This window comes from Euprymna scolopes, chromosome 16, assembly GCF_053919585.1.
Source record: "Euprymna scolopes isolate OS-2025 chromosome 16, ASM5391958v1, whole genome shotgun sequence".
Lineage (NCBI taxonomy): Eukaryota > Metazoa > Mollusca > Cephalopoda > Sepiida > Sepiolidae > Euprymna > Euprymna scolopes.
The window spans coordinates 92,378,931-92,395,947 of record NC_136497.1 but is presented as its reverse complement, the minus strand read 5'-3'; the positions used below and the strand labels follow the sequence as shown (position 1 = coordinate 92,395,947).

General features: G+C 30.7%; 1 protein-coding gene across 12 annotated transcripts in view; it reads left to right on the top strand.

Annotated features, from left to right (window-relative positions):
• Positions 1–17,017, top strand: part of LOC145296020 (ELAV-like protein 1) — a 53,669-nt gene that overhangs the window by 10,308 nt on the left and 26,344 nt on the right. For 5 of the 12 annotated variants that reach the window (XM_080142047.1, XM_080142049.1, XM_080142055.1 and 2 more), the window contains exons 2-5: positions 938–1,163; positions 12,234–12,266; positions 14,386–14,436; positions 15,740–15,790. In XM_080142047.1, the coding sequence (XP_079998173.1) occupies positions 959–1,163; positions 12,234–12,266; positions 14,386–14,436; positions 15,740–15,790 (340 nt within the window). In that variant the 5' untranslated portion in view covers positions 938–958. Of the gene's footprint in view, positions 1–336; positions 643–937; positions 1,164–12,233; positions 12,267–14,385; positions 14,437–15,739; positions 15,791–17,017 lie in introns of those variants that run through there. The other 7 variants (XM_080142054.1, XM_080142053.1, XM_080142048.1 and 4 more) reach the window with 6 other exon arrangements.

Genomic DNA, 17,017 nt, shown 5'->3' with positions numbered 1-17,017 from the left:
TATTCTCGGTATTTCCATTTTGCAGTTGAAACTAAGGGTCGCGTGCGCACACACCGCTGTGAAAGTCTAAATGTTGCGCCCCTTTCCGCCGCTGAACAATAGTAATCCTGTCGTGATGATGATGATTGTACTTTCTTTCTCTCTCTTCTATTTACAATTCTCTTTTTCAATCACCGAAAAAGAAAGCTATGGCGCACACGCAGGTCGCTGCACGCTTCCTTTTTTTTTCTTTTTACCTCCCCTCCCTGTTTTCCAATATCGATGATCTTACTCTTAGTAGTCGATGCTGATGCGGCTGCTAGCAGCGCCGGTTTGATAGTAGGAGGAGGATGAGGAGGGATGCTGAGTTTTGTGTAGATGATAATGAAGCAGGTTTTCATTGGCTCCCAGTTTCTGTAGAGAGCAGTTTTTCTCGTCGAGGTATTTATTGAGGTCATTGCTAGTGTTGTCATTCATTCAATTATTGATTCCTCTCCTCATAAGCATCAGCCTCCTCCTCATCTTCATCCCTTTACTGCACTACTACCACTATTACTACTACTACTACTACTAACCCAGGGTAGTTAGATCTCGCTTTTTCTGCTTTTCAATCGTTCTTGCAGCCATCGCTACGAACGGATAACAATTCCTTACCAAATGCAGGTTTGTCCCCCAGGGACCATAAAGCCCCTTTTCTTATTTATAATGCCGCATTCCTAACTTATTTTATTTTTACCGATTTATAATCACGAAAAAAAAAAAAAAAAAGGAAACCTTATTAACGCAACTGTCTTTTTGGTTTCAAAAAGCTTCTTTTTTTTTTTATATCTTAAATTTCATTTTCTGCATAGTTTTTTTTTTTTTTTTTTTTTGCTGGACCTTTTTTATTGACACTCTTCAAATCTTCCATTTTAATTAAGATTAGAATTGAAGAATTACTGGTATTTTTCCTTTTCAGATTACAAACGGGGATACAATTATGGATTCACAAATCATACAGCAAAACGGTGGTAACCATTCCCCAATATCCACAGGAACTCAGATGGATGATAGAGATAATGTGAGCAAGACAAACTTAATTGTCAACTATCTTCCACAGACAATGACTCAGGAGGAAATACGTTCGTTGTTTGCTAGCATTGGCGAAGTAGAGAGCTGCAAATTAATCAGAGATAAACCAACAGGTAAGAAATCCTTTCCATTCCCCAACACACACACACACACACACACACACATTTACTACTTAGCTCCTTATCAAATCTCTTGTCCCATATATAACTTATTATTCTTCCTGTTTCTTTTCTATAATAAAGAAAAAATATTAGGTACAAATGTAAAATAAAATCTTTTAAATTATTTTCGGGTGCGTTTTTCTTTTATCGCTTATTTTTGTTTTTTTGATTTTTATCTTTTTATGGCAAACCTCATTTTAAAGAAATGTTGCTACCCAACGTCGAACAAGATTCCTTAGTTCGAGGTGAAGTTGCCTTTACATGTTGTTTGCTTCTGTGCAGTTCAATGAGGTCCATCCTCTCGGCCTTTGCCTCGTCTTTGAGAAGGGGCTTATTGCTTATCGCCCAAGATAAACTTACCGAAAAATTCTGACAGGGCTGCTCTGGCATTTTTTGAAGGTCAGTGTATATGATTTTTGTGCGCTGGTTTTTCAATATCCACCTTTCGACTATCTGATATTGCGATGGAAAGAAGATAAATACATTTGGATACTTCCTTTGCGACTCTTACAACTAGTTTTAATTACTAATATTTTTATGAAGGTTTCTATATTCGTTTATTTGCCGCGCGCTTGCACGCGCACACACACACACACCCGTCGTTTCTGTTGCACACCCGCACCCGCACGTGTGGGGAGATGTCACTTAATCTCCATGAGAATTCGATAATTTACCGGGTTACAATGGAAATTTGTTTCAATTTAAACAGAAAATAAAATTTTCCGCAATTACATCCTTTAGTGAAAAAAGGCTCTTCATTAAATTAAAATGTAATATTTTTCAATTTTATTTGGAAATGTCATTAGTAGAAATTTAAATCTACAAAAAAAAAAGCAACCTTTTTCGTATTAGTTGATTTCATAAATTAGATTGAACAATATCTCTAAAATAATATAACTAAAATTGCGATTATGAGTTGTCCTTAGACTGCCTTGCCCGTGAATTTTTACTTTCATTTTTTAGGTATTTTTTAATTCGATTTTGAAAGTGAAATATAATTGCACTTCCGTTTGGTCCTTTTTAATTGAACAAAGTCAGTTTTACATAACTTTTTTTACCCTGTTTTAATGTTTAGTTAATAAATTATTAGATATGAATAACATTTGAATTTTCGATCTGTTAAAACCAGTTTGTTTTCAGATTTCGAGGAGGCAGTTTTTCTTTTTTCATTTTATTTTCAATTCATAAAACATTATGAATGCATTTGTTACAAAGCAATTTTGTAACTTAAAATATAATATGGTGTTTATGCACTTTTTTAACGCGCTATATATTTTTTTATAGTATTTTCAAGTTTTACGTAATCTTTTATATTAAATTGTTAGGTGAAAGAATAGTTAGACAACACCCTCCCTTCTCCATGTTAAGAATGGCTTTCTAAATGTTTCAGCACGGTAACAAAAGTGCAAAAGTACCTATAATACATATTCAAGTTATTTTTGGTATTTTACGTTATTGCATTTTGTATTTAAAAATTGACGAAAATTTAGAGGCGAAAAAATGCACGAGAGAAGTGATCCCAGTTTTAATTTTTGTCTCAAAATAGCTATTTACCCCCACTCTTCCCCAAATACTGATCTCCTCTTTAAAATTTCCGTGTAAAAATGTTTTTAAACAAATTTTTCTCTGAGTATGGGTATTCATTATGTATCGCATTCATTGACCATGTTAATATCTTCAGAAAAACAAAATTTTAATTTTCCTCACATGATCCCCCCCCCCTCCAGCTTTTCTAATTTAATAATGGCCGTCTGCTACTTTCACTTTTGTTTTAATATCACAAATCGGTTATATTTTAATTTTTAGTTATTGTCATTTTGTTTGCAAGTTATTTTTAATAATTACCTTTTTTTTTCAGTTAATTACTTAAATAAGAAAACTTACAAAGTTGACCGCTTCCTTATTACCAATGCAACGATCATAATGAAAAATTTATGAATAAAACTGTAAATGTTCGTTTTATTTTAAGTTCCCTATTTTCACATACTCTATTTATAGAGGGGGGGGGTGATATATCCAAAAAACAAAACTGACCAAAGCCATAGTGAAGTAAATTATCCGTACGCTCTTTCTATATGCTTTTTTTTTTTTTTTTTTATGAACTATTGTATATATTATGTTTTTATGATAGAATTCACTTTAAAATTGCATTTTTTAAGCGGTAAGATTAAACAAAATTGGTATTTTTTTTTACTCCGTCTACACGCTGCCAACTGAAAAATATTCTTTTCCCTGCAATTACATGAGCATCTAGGAAAAATGTTTATATACATTAAACTTTAAAGTTCATGTTATATAAATTAAATGTAAAATATATTTCCCGGTTCATAGGATTTCACAAATTAAAATTCATTTTTCCCCCATCAAATGAAGATCATCTCCGTCATTTTGGCAAAAAGTATCCTTAAAATGCCTACCGTTTATTATCCTCCCTCCGCAAAATGATAATAATAATATGCAGAACTCTTATAAAAAGAAATTAACCTTCCCCCATCATAACAATAAAAAAAAAAAACTAAAATATAGAAGGGAAGTTTAATTTGAGCATGCGGCGATTTTAGAGATACAACAAAATGACTTATTCTGTCTTACTCTGATCAATAACACTTTCTGGTCGGGAAGTAGATGATCATTTTACGTTAGTTTACATTACCATATGCACTGTAAATGTTAAGGCACTTACTTTCCAGCATGAATATTAATTTCCTACACGTAAAATTATTTTTACTGAGGCAATTTAATTTCTCACAATTGAAAAACATTAAGTTTCTATTTACATGGATAGCAAAAGTTAGCATCAAACTAATCTGTCGTACGAGTAGTTAAAACAATTTTTTTTTTTTTTTTACAAATTAATTGCTTATTAGTCGTTTCTGATAGAAATGTAAGATTGAAACAGTTGTAACCTTCTTGGAAATTCCTTTTTATCTCTTTTCTGTGAAAATACCATCGAGGATATGTTCTTGACAGTCAGTGGCTTTTTTTTATGCCTGGCTGATGTATGATTCTGTGTAATTTTAGATCAAACCCTCCCAGTATTCCCCTTCTGAGAAAAAGGTTAGTTTATTGCTAATCTCCTAAGGCGACTCTACCGGGAAATGCCGACAGCCTTGCTCAAGAATTTTTTGTAGCTCAGAGCGCACTTGAAGTGTACTGGCTTTTCAAAACCACAGACCTAGCTGTGGCATTTTTCCCCTTGGCATCAGAATCTAGGCTATTTTTGAAATGGCTTTTTTTCCTGTTGAATTTGGTATCTCGCTGGTCTGATGCAGATCTAAAAGGAATATCCTTCCCAGGCTTTACTTTCTCTTGCGAAAGGGTCACTTTATTGCTAATCGACTGAAGAATGACGACGGGGTTGCCTAGTAATTTTTTGCAGGCCAGTGCTCCTTCTCTAGGGCGCTGGCTCTTCAATTCCACTTTCTGACTCTTGTGTCACATCTTTCTGCTGTGGAAAAAAAAAATCATTATTTACCATTTATCAAAAATAAATCCTTCATAAAGGAACACTTTCAGATGAGTGTTTAAATTTAACTGAGTTTTGTTCGAATTGTGTAGAAGCACCAAAATACCATTTTTTTTTTTTAAATTCCATCTAGATAAACAATATGAATTGGGCCAAAAATAACGGAACCTTACCGAATAGTCAATAATTACCAACATTAAATAAAAACTTCATTTTTTTTCCTGATTTAAGGTTAGTTTGCATTTTTTTTTTTTTTTTACAAAGAAGTCACCACTTATCGAGGCCCAAATGGTTAATGAATTAACAACATAGTGATCATTAGTCGTAGGAAGTAAAATTTGATTACATAAAGGGGTGGCTCAACAAAAACTTGTTTACATTGGACTTGAACACGGCCGTTTTGTAGTTAGCTGGAAAGTAGGCCCGCAGAACAGTTCCACAGGCCGGCAGTTCTAGGAAAGAAGCTTTGTTCTAGAATTTGTGTTGAACAGATAGTGGGGGGAAATTGTTAATAGTGTTTGTAAGAAGACGAGTTCTTATTGTGAAAGTTTGGCAGGAGGAGGCATAGACGAGTACTTGCAATGAAAATAACGATAGAGCAGACTCGCAACCTCTCTTCTGGGAAAGAGATTGCAGGAAGGAGAAAAAAGCATCACCTACTAGCTTGCTTAATATACCCCCCTCCCCAGCAGTACTTTTATCAATGGCGAGTTTCACCGAATAGACTAACGCACGATAACGTCTTTTTCTTTTTTACCAGAAAGAAATATAATGAAATAAAATGTGTTCAGTTTATATTGATAACTGTTTTTAAATAAAAAATTGATATTTGTTCAGTTTACGGATTGTGTTGAAATACTAAAAATATTTACAAATCTAGGACATTTTTTTTTTCCAAATAATAAAAAAAAAAAAAAAAAAAAAAAAAAACGGAGTGAAAAGTGCAACAAATGTGACCAACTTCCACCTACTTGGATAAGTTTTAAGATAATATACTATAATTTTATTTAATATGGTATTAATAATGTGAAAATGTAATTTCGATTTTTTATTATATATCTATTATCTATTATCGAGGGTCCAAATAGCGGTAAAACTATACAAACACCGTGACAGCGAATTAACCCTACCCCTAACCCTAACCCTAACGCTGTCACGGTGTTTGTATAATAATACCCAAATAGCTATAACAAAATCGCTATTCCCCCCCTTCTAATTTAACAGACTTCACACTACTTTTGTTTCTAAATAAACGCTTAAAACAATTTTCTCTAGATAGGCAGAAAGTAACTTCTCTTGCCTTTATTTCCTGTCTACTTATACCCCTTTTTATTTTGTTGATTATTGTAAAATGCCAGGAAGCCATTGTTAACATTAAGACTAGAGGTAGAGCTTTGTTAACTATAGTCGTGTTTTATTCGATTTCTCCGTTCGTAGTGGAAATCTATCTGAAATGAAAGTCGGTGGCCGAAGTTTATATAAAAAAGAACACTAACAGAAGTATCTAAATTTTAAATAAATGAATAAACGCAGTATTCCAAAAATTACACGCCAAACGTATAAATGTTTGTTGATCACAAATTAAAAATGTTAGAACGATTGCAGCTTGAAATTGATTATTATATTTTAAAAAAGTCGTCAGGTAAGATATGTCACCTGTATTTTCTTCGGCTTTCTTCGTTCGTAGTCGGAATTGCTTACGTCATGCCGACGTCATGTATGCAAATATTTGGGTGACTATTAAGCAACCATACCTACTCTCTTAATTTTTAAACTCGATAATTTTATTTTATTTGGGGAACTAAAGTCTTTTTTTTTTTTTTTAGCCCTAACCTGTTTCGATATGAGTGAGATCTAAACATGCTTGTCGTTTGCCTTTTTATCCAAGGCTTTCAAATCTTACTAAACACTAAACAGCTTCGTCTATTTCCGATATGGTAAATTAAACATCGGAAACCTTCGTGGCGTGAGTTTTTGTTCTGTAGAAGTACCAAAAACCTTTTTCCTTTGCGTTTAGCACTGCACAGTGCACCGATCAGTTTCGGTTTTGTAAAATAATTTTGGTGCAATTTCCAATGTGAAAAACCTTTTTCCTTCTCTACCAAATTTTAATCATACTCTAGACAATTTACACCTGTTGTCCCTCATACCATTTTTTGGTTAAACTTGTCCAAAGCGCTCGTTTTTGGGGTTGTTTTAAAAATGGAATGAAAATTTTGCTGCTAATGCACTTACTGATCCGCTATTTTTTAAATCGTATTTCCAAGTTTAATTAAAGCTTCGTTTTTTTTATTCAATTGTAAGGTTAAAGTATAGAATAGTTACAAAACACCCCCTCCCCATGTTAAGAACGGCTTTTTAAATAACGTTATTTCAGCACGGATCAATAAGTTCACTAGTACCAAAATTTTAATCATATTTCGTTTAATTTTTTTTAATTGCGCATGCGACAACAATAAAAAAAAAAAAAAAATAATCGATAAAAATTTTTTTAAAATTTACAAAAATGTATAGCACAAAGACCACCGATATGTACACAATTTGCAAATGTAAGAAATTTTTATACAATAAAATTTGGGAGCTAGATTTGGTCAATGTGGCCTAGTTCTTCCACTGAAGACTTACTTATAAAGAGTTGCTTTTTAGAGGTATTATCCCATGTTAAGAACGGCTTTCGAAATAAACACCCTTTGCAAGTAAGTCTTCAGTGGGTCAACCAGGTCACATTGACGGAAGATTTAAATAGGAGGTTCTTATATAACATGGGGTATTGCCCAAAACGGTCGTATGTCCGAGTGCCAAACATACTTTTCTTTTACAAAGGAAAGTCGAATGTGTTGCTGCGCAATCTGTGTTCATTTTTACTTACGGGAGGGGGGGGGCTGTTTCGATATGAGTGAGATCTAAAATTCCTTACTGAAAGATTATACTGTTTGTCAAACATTTCTTAAGTAAAGTGTGGGACGAGAGCAATTTGACAAAAAAGATCAAAATGGAACGAAATTTCAATTTCCATTCCATTTTTTTAAACTACCCTCAGAAAAGGACGCTTTCGACAAGTTTTATCATTTTCTTGTACACTGTAAAAGAATTCATCTTGTCTGATGGAATATCCAACTAATTACTGTAATTTGAGGTAACATTAGAAGGTGCACTGTTGCTCGTATGAGCTAGTTTTATAACCGTGTCAAAAATATTTTATTTTGGCGTCGATTGCTGTAATTTCGAATACTTGATCACGGTTTACTTGTACGGAGAAATATCCTCATGTCAGGTTGTCCTGACAAACTATAGTAGAGATCGAAAACACAAGGATGACGTCTATATTTTATGCTACAGGATTCAATTCTAGCCTAAATGACCGATGATTACGAATTTGGGAACACAGCTACTAGGTGTAAGGGTGGGTAATGTGGCCTATACTTATATATAAAGCTAAGATGAAACCCCTTCCTAAAAATTAAGATACTTGAGACTAAAAAAAATATGAAACTTTTCTAAGTTATTAGACATAAATTTATAAATATTTCACAAATTTCAGTTTCTTTGGGTTATTTTAAATGGTTTGGCGATGTGTCACCACCTGTCATTCGAAAATTAAAATATTTCAGATTTGCATGGAATTTTATTCATAGTTATTAGACACCAACTAAACAAGATTCCTCGAATTAAATTTTTTTTTTTTTTTTTTTTTTTTAAATCTCTTAAACTTAAATCCTCAAGTTTTTAAATGTATTGTAGAATCAAAATCAGGTAATGGATTTTGATGAAAATTTGAATAAGAATTTTTAGTAGGATTATGTTTATTCTAATTTTCATAAGGAGACATGTAGGCACCGCCAGAATTCACCACAGAATCAACCCTTCTTATATGTAACATGATGTAACTTTATAAGTTAATATTATCAATATATTATTTGTATCATTTAAAAGAAGGGTAAAATAAATTAAAAATAATTAAAAAAAAAAAAATTTTTTTTTTTCATCGTATGAAAATAATCAAATTGCGAGACGAAAATCGTGTTTACATAATTGACGCTTTAAAATAACGTTCTCATGTAGTAAGCATTCTGAACGTGAAAACATACCCGTGTTTAATCTAGCAGAAATCAACTAATAGTCAGATTTTCGTGAAATTTTCGATACTTATCGATTTTAGAATGAAATTACATATAGAGTGCAGTTTCCATAAAATGAGGGGAAATATTTTTTAGTGCATGCCCCCCTCCCTTTATTTATTTATTTTTTTTTTTGAAATTCGAACAAAATATATATAAATCGATTGAAATTTCTATTTATTATGAAACCTAAGAATTCAAATAAGTAAAAAAAAAAAAAAAAAAAAAATTTATTAATTTAAATACACGTATTGAACAAAAACTTGAAGTTGCAATTAAAAAATTGATATAAATTTAATATTTTTTTGATAGCGTTTTTTCTAATCAATATATGCTATTATCAGTTGAATTGCCAAGAAAAAGAAACTTCCTAAAAATTGATTTGTAAATGATTAAAACCATGAAAACTCCAGTTTTAAAATGTTCCAACATAGATTTGTAATTGTTTGATTTTTTTTTTTTTTAAATCTTAAGTTATAATATAAACATGACTCTTGCCAACTATTTTATCGCCAGATTAAAACAGATTTAAAAATATTATTGTACAAATAAAACATTTTATAGAATACTCACATATAGTTCGTCTCTTTTTACCAAATAAAATTATGGAAACCTGTAATTAACCAAATGAACAAACCTTATTTCATATTTAATATACAAATGTTTGTAATATTAATCGTTAAACTGTAAATCTTAAAACCTAACAAAATTATAACAAAGATTTATTAATTGCAGTTTAAAGAAGGTTTTAAAAAATGCAGTCGCTTCTGCTTTTCCATACTTTGCATAGTTAACACAAGTCTGGCGTTACGGGATCATGCGCTTCGTTCTTCATAATCGTTTTGCAGAGCCTAGATAAAAGTTGTTAAAACTAAAAAGTAATTAGGACAATTATTGTGAATATATATTTACATTGCCGAAAATTATTTTAAAAGATACAAAACATCTTATTTCAATTAAGAGATGCAGTATGCACTAGGCAGTTCTTTCATATTTCGTCTCTTGAGATAAACAAGGTTGCTTTTTAATGTAGGGGAATCCAGCTCCCTAAAAAAAGGATATTCTAGGTTGGGGATAAAAATTCTCTGTATATACATGTGTGCACTCTTCTACATATGAAGACGCAATAAGCAATATTCCATCCCTATCTCTGGAAAGTATCGCCTCCTGAGACCGAACCTATACATTTTTAAATATTTGCAGAAAATATTTAAAATATATATATACACGCACACACATTTTAAACAAATTAGGTACGAGTTGAAAAATAGGTGTCGCTGGTCATCTTTTGTCACAATATATAGAAAATGTCTTGAAATAGAATCCTCAATTTACTTTAGGGGTCATCCTACTTAAAATTTCTTAAATAGTTAAAAAAAAAAAAAAAAAAAAAATTATAAATGTCTACTATATACAATAATTTCATTGGTTTAAACTGAATATAAATTAATCCCTATCCTTGTCCCCCGCATGGTGTTTTTTTTTTTTTTTTATCAAATGTCATCCAAAATGACTTTTACTCTCAAATTTTCAAACCACATTAACTATCAGCCATTTTAAATAAAACAAAATCTTAGAATACATACTTTATGACATAAAACTTTTTTGTTAATCTATCACTTTATTCCTATTTGTGTCCACGTCCGTACATGAGTGAATATATATATTTTTCACAATTTTTTAAACGAAACGACGTAATTGAAATAATTAGATGAGATAGATGAGAGAGAAGGGAGGGAAGATTAAGAAAGTTTTCTTCCTAACCCCTTTTTTTAGACCGGAATATTCACCGGTTACGGAAGGTTGCAATATTTTTTCTCGGTGAGGTGTCCAATTTAGTAGAACTGATCCCCCGACACTAAAAGCCATAGAATTTTTCAACTGAAAGTGAATTTTTATTCGATGAGATTAACGTGAAAAAAAAAAGCGTAAATTGTGGAATTTAGAAGTGGGGGCAACCTCATAAATGTCCGCCTAGGATTCAGTCAGTTTGGCTGGGTGTTGTCACGCATGTTCGTTCTTACAATTAAATATGAAAATGACGAAAACTCCAATCTATTTTAGTTTGTGTGGACACAGCTTTTTCGATTTTTTTCGTGTTATGTTTAATATAAAAATAATACTGAAATGAGATTGTTGCTTTGGAAGTAGGTAATCATCTTAGAACTAAACAAAAAATGATTTTTTGTAAAGTAAATTGTTTTTTTTTTTGCATAGGCATGGCATCATCACGTATCAAGGCCAAGAGGCCACTCGTGGATAAGAGTTAAAGAGTGTACAGTAGAAATTGGACAAGATAGTAATCGTTAGTAATGGAAATTCAGTAAATTTGTTAACAAGTGGAACGGTTCATCCAGAACTCGTTTACGTTAGACTTGAATACAACCATATTGTAGTCAGCTGGAAAGGAGGAAAACGGAAAACAATTCCACAGGCGTGCAGTTCTAAGAAAGAAGCTTTGTTCATGGAATTTACGTTTAGGTTTAGGCACAGATAACGATTGGGGGGAATTATTGATAGTGTTTTCAGCTAGTCTAGTGTTTCTTGTGAAAGTTTAGCGAGGGGGGGGACCATAAACTGAAGCTCAGTTGAACACTTGAAAGTAAAATTATTTAAAATAACAAAAATAAATAAAATAAACTTGAAGTGACCGTTGTCAATTTTCACCAAAACGCGATTTTCTCAATTTTGTCAATTTCTTATGGCTTTTAAGCAGCTGCACTTAAACAGCGTTGCCCGGGATTCTTTCTTCATTTTATTTCGCTTATTTTATTTATTTTAATTATGCTGTTATTTTTTAGTTTTGAAAGTTTTTGATTGAATTATGATCGCGTTTGGTTTTAAATTACTAATTGAACCAAATGTATATAAAACTGATCGTAAGGTTTAGGTGTAAATAAAAAGAACTTAGATTTTATACATAGGAAATGCTAAGAATCATAAAGCTAGAAATGACCTAATCGACAGTTTAAATGCTTCCAAATTCCTTTAATATTTCGAAGGGTCACATTTTTAAAACTATTATTTAGAAAGGATTATAATGGTTAACTGGTTTATTTATAAACATGCATTCTGGTGGATTTAATTTACTTTGTTTTTTTTTTTTTACTTGTGTTTAAAAATTTCGATGTTTTGCTATTGCATTTTTTTTTTTTTTTTTACTTGAGTGACTGTAACAGTAAAATTAAACTTTGCGTAGATGCGAAATACAAACCTATACACACAGTTGCCTCGATTAATATAGATTAGTCTTTACGAAGCAAGCTTTCGTATTCGAAAGAAACATTTAAAGTCCTCTATAGATGGTTTAAAAAAATCTAACAAATTGTATAGAAAGAAATTGCCGAGTATTGTAACTTTTTAACAATTTCTAGATTATTGGTAAGAATAACTGAGCGCTCGCAACCTTCGTTTTCTGACTTTTCTTTCTCTTCTCAGGAAACTTTCTCAGCAGCGTTCCCTCCAAAGGAAGTACGTACTTCGAATTTCTGACTTCTTTTGTCTTGTGAATTATTGGCTAATTTTGTGGTATTTTTGTCTTTTATTTTCTTTTCTATTTATAAATTCTAACTTATTTATCTAAACTAGCATTAATGTTTTTTATAGAAGGAATTGAATATAAAATATCAATATTTTAGCTCTTGCTTCAGAATTAAAGAACTATGTGAAATAAAGATAGAAATGTCACATTGTGGACATAAAACATTTTTTTTATTGTTTTTCTTTCTTTTTTGTCAATAGATCGTAAAATGTGTCCGTTATTGCATGTTTTTTTTTTTATTCTGCTTTTTAAAGTGATTTTCTCCAGATTTCATTTTGGAGCTTGTATTTTTCTCTTGAATGTTAATTTTTTTAAAAAAATTATTCCATAATGCTCATGGCTTTTAAATAATTCGTTGAATATGTATTATCTCTGTTGTCCATAGAATTTCTTCTGTAACCAGATTTTTTCACCTCTTTAAAGTATATTTACGAAAATTTAATTTCGTAGTATTTAGAAACTGATTTCTGTTGCTTACCTAGTTCTAATTTAAAATTTATACAATATGTACATGTATTCGACAATCATGTAATATGTAAACAGACTTTGTCTGGAATCTGCAATGTTTTCCTTTAATATTTTCTTACCCACTTGCACTTTTATCTCAATTTGTTTCTTGACTGCCTCACTCAAATTCCGGGTTTTCCCTCTACTCTCAAAACGTGGGGTCCCGTTTCCCGTCCATTCTTCACTCTCACACTGGCTAAACTTTCACTAATGTAAGACCTTTAAAGTCATTCTACTGCCTTAAACTTTCCTCTTTTTCCAATAACTGTTCTCTCGTTTTTCCTTTTTTCAAGTAAACTTTTGTCACGTTTTATTTTTCCACCTCTATTCAAACTTTCATTCAGTTTCCTATCCAAACCAATCACCCCACCTCCATCCTCTTCCAAATTTTAATCTTATTCAGTGTCTTCACTCAAACTATAATACCCATTCAACCATGCATTTGCCATTTTTCATTCAAGTCAGGGCTTCAATCCTAATATCTTACCTTACCTTGGATGCACTGACATAAATTCCTTTTTGTTTCTTGCCTTCTTCTGGCTATATCCTTAATGCTTCTCCATTTTTAGCTTCTTTTGACCGCAAGAATAAATAATGTTCATTTCTTGCTTTTTGCCTTAACCTGGATACATCAATAAATAATGCTTCTCTTTTTCTTGCTTTTCTTTGCCTTCCATTTCTTGTTTTCTCCAGGCTGCAACATTAATTTATCTCTGTTCCGTTTCTTCATTTCTTGATTTGGTTCAACTGCAAGGATAATGCTTCTGTTCTTGTCTTCCCTCGTTTTGTACAGATAAATAAGTCCAGTTTTCTGTCTTTTCTTTGACCATAACAACGGTAATGCCTTTTGAATGCAATGACAAATGTATCTTGCAACTTATGAATAACGGTTTCTTGCCTTATCCCCAGTTACTATATATGATTTCTGTTGTCTTACCCCAGCTGCAGCTATAAATAGATACTATTCATTCCTTTGCCTTATGCTAGATGCAAGAATAAATAATTTTTGTTTTTTTTTACTTTAACTGATCACATCGTTAAATAATGCCTCTGTTTCTTGCTTGATCTCAGTCTCATCAAAATTACCCATAATCACACTGTAAATACCCCTCCCGTTTTTCCTTCTGTCTGCAATAAAAAATACTCCCTCTCTGTTTCTTGTCTTGCTCCGGCCGCACGGAAAGTTTGTTTCTTTTTCTTGCTTTGCTGCGACCGCACTGAAAGTGTTCCTCTGTTTCTTTTCCCTGTCTTACTCCGGCCAAATTGAAAAAGCCCCTCGATTTTCTTTCTTGTCTACCTCATTTACAAAAGTTCTTCCATTTTTCTTTCCTGGGTTTTAACATTTTTTTTTTTTTATCATTATCTGTCCTCAGATGAATTTATCTTCACAATTTTTATGTAATTAATATCTAACGTCCAAATTTTTTTCAAACGAGAAAGTAGCAATTTAATTTCATGCCTACCTGGATATTTCTTAAAGATAATTCTTTTTTTTTTTTTTTTATTATTTATAATTTTTTAATTTCTTTTTCTAATCTACAGCAATGAATCCACTGAGACAAAATGATATTGATCAAGGATTGCCGGAAACAGGTATTTAATACATCTTGATATTCAAGAGTATTAGCATGAGATTCTCATTTAATACAAGTTTAAAAGATTTTTTACTAATGAATTTACTCGTTTCTCATCTGTGACACAATCTTCCATTTGTTCAACATATCTTTTGTAACATGTTACTAAAAAATGAGAATAAGGAATTAAAGAAATACATTGATGGTATTTTATTAGTGATTACCTTTTTAGCGACTGATTGGTAAGTTTTGTGAAAACTTTCTAAAATTAACTTAATTCAAAAAGTTTGTGTTGCAAATCATGAGTAAATTCCATTAAAGAAAGAATCGTTTTTAAAAAAATCTCTGTAACAAACTTCTGTTACCTATATATATATATATATAAACATTTTTATGCTATAAACGGTTGTAAATCCTTATTTTAATTGAAAAAATTTTTAATTGTTAGCAACATAAATGTTGTCCACTATGATGGTGTATTTAAGTTTGTTTTCGTATCAGCATTTTCACTCTCAAATTAATCTTGTAAGTTTTAAAATCATGTTTGAATTAGTCTCACTTTATTTACAAGCTAAAATGATGGGAGCAAAGAATTGTAAAGCAAAAGTTTTTAAATCCAATTCTTTATTTAAAAAATATTTGCTACATAATTATCTCTTTGTGCATTATTTAGGGCAAAATCTCTATTTTATGCTCAAGATTCAGCTGGACATTCCATGCTTGGAATATTTTGCCTATTTTTGAATGTGACTATATTTCTACAATGAATTAATTTTCATATTTTTGAAATACTATTTCAGTCACCTTAATGCGTGTATGTCTTCAATCTGCATTGTTTAAAACTTGGCAAACTTGGTTTGCATCTGTATCAAAGATTATACATCTTTCACACAGATGCAAAGGAAAATATATTCCATTATATTTATATATCATACTATTTGCATGTGATCTATTTACCCCCACCCATCCAATTTGTTTTCATTTATAAGCATGGTCTTGTTTGATAGATTCTAAATGCATTTTTTTTTTCTTAGCTATAATTAATTTTATTCTAAAGTGCTATATTAGTTTAATCTATTGTTTAGCAAATTAATTTCTCACCAGGGGAAACTATATTTGTCTGTTACAGTTGCAGCAATATATCTTATTTGCTGCTTTTCATGTGCATGTAAAGGGGATATGAGGGAAAAATAACTTTTAGTTGTGAGATTAAGAATAGATGTAAAATGGTGTGTGTATGTGTGTAATATATATATATGATTAGTCAATTAAAAATATCTAGACTAAAATTGGAATTTTTCAAATAATTTCTTATTTTTTAGCAATGAACACAATGAGACAGAATGATATAGATCAAGGATCACTGGAATCAGGTATTTGTTGTCTTAATATTCAGTCGTGTTAGAATGAAAAGTGGAAATTGTTCCATCATTCTCGAAATTACCCATTTATTGCACTCTTATACATTGTAAAAGATCTTTTGGAATTCTATGAAATTTGTTTTTGAATATACTCAGTATTAATATCCTGTTATCATTTGGAGAATTTATTCAATTTGGGACATTTAGATTGAATTTTACTTTTCATACTATTGGTAATTTCTTAAACAGTATATACATTAAGTAGCACAGTTGCTACATTCAAAGTTAAATTAATACATTTTTGATAATGCTTATGAAGAATATTATTTCACTTAAATGTATTTCCTTTAAAAATCATAATTTTTTTATAAATTCCATAGGCAATGTCTTGTAAGGAATTTTATCAGCTTGAAATTGTAAACTAAAAAATGATTAATAGATTTTTCTAAGCATTCCTTTTTTTTTTTTTGTATATTGTAGCATTTTTAATATTTTTACTTTTTTATCCATGTATGGAATTTTTTTTTTTTTTTTTTTTTTTTAAACTTTTATTTGAGAATCAGTATTTCTTTGTTCATTTGTTAATAAATTTGTAAACCTTTTTGCTACTTTTTTTTTTTTTTTTTTTTAAATTATCAGATTTTTTTTTCTAAATTATGCATGCTCTTTTTATGTACTATTCTTTAATAAAACCAAGAAAATCCAGTGTAAAGTTTCTAAATGATATGCCTTAGCCAGATAAAATGTTTTCAAAATTTTTCCAAAATTCGGTTTTTCAAATTTTTTTAAAAAATCTGTTTGCCAAATAGTCTGAAACTGAATTCTAAGTGTACTGACATTATGGTGACTTGAAATATTGTTTCGAGAATAACCAAAGTTTTACAATTTGATATTAATTACAGATCTGGCTGTTTCTATTTTACTCTGAATTTCCTAATGCTCGATAAGGTTTACACTTGTTTCCATCTTGTATATTTCACTTTTTTAAAACATATTTTCTATTATGATTAAAAATAACTTATCACATTTTTTTGCTTAACATTGGGTTTATACATTAACTAAGTACATAATCTATTAAATGATTATGGCTTGAATTTTTCTTTATCACTTTTCCATTTAAAATTTTTATGATTAGATATTAAATTTATTTATACTTTGAAATTTATTTGCACAATGCAATCTGTTTAAGGCATAGTACATCTTATATTACCAATTAAGGATCTTCATCTAAAATGTTTA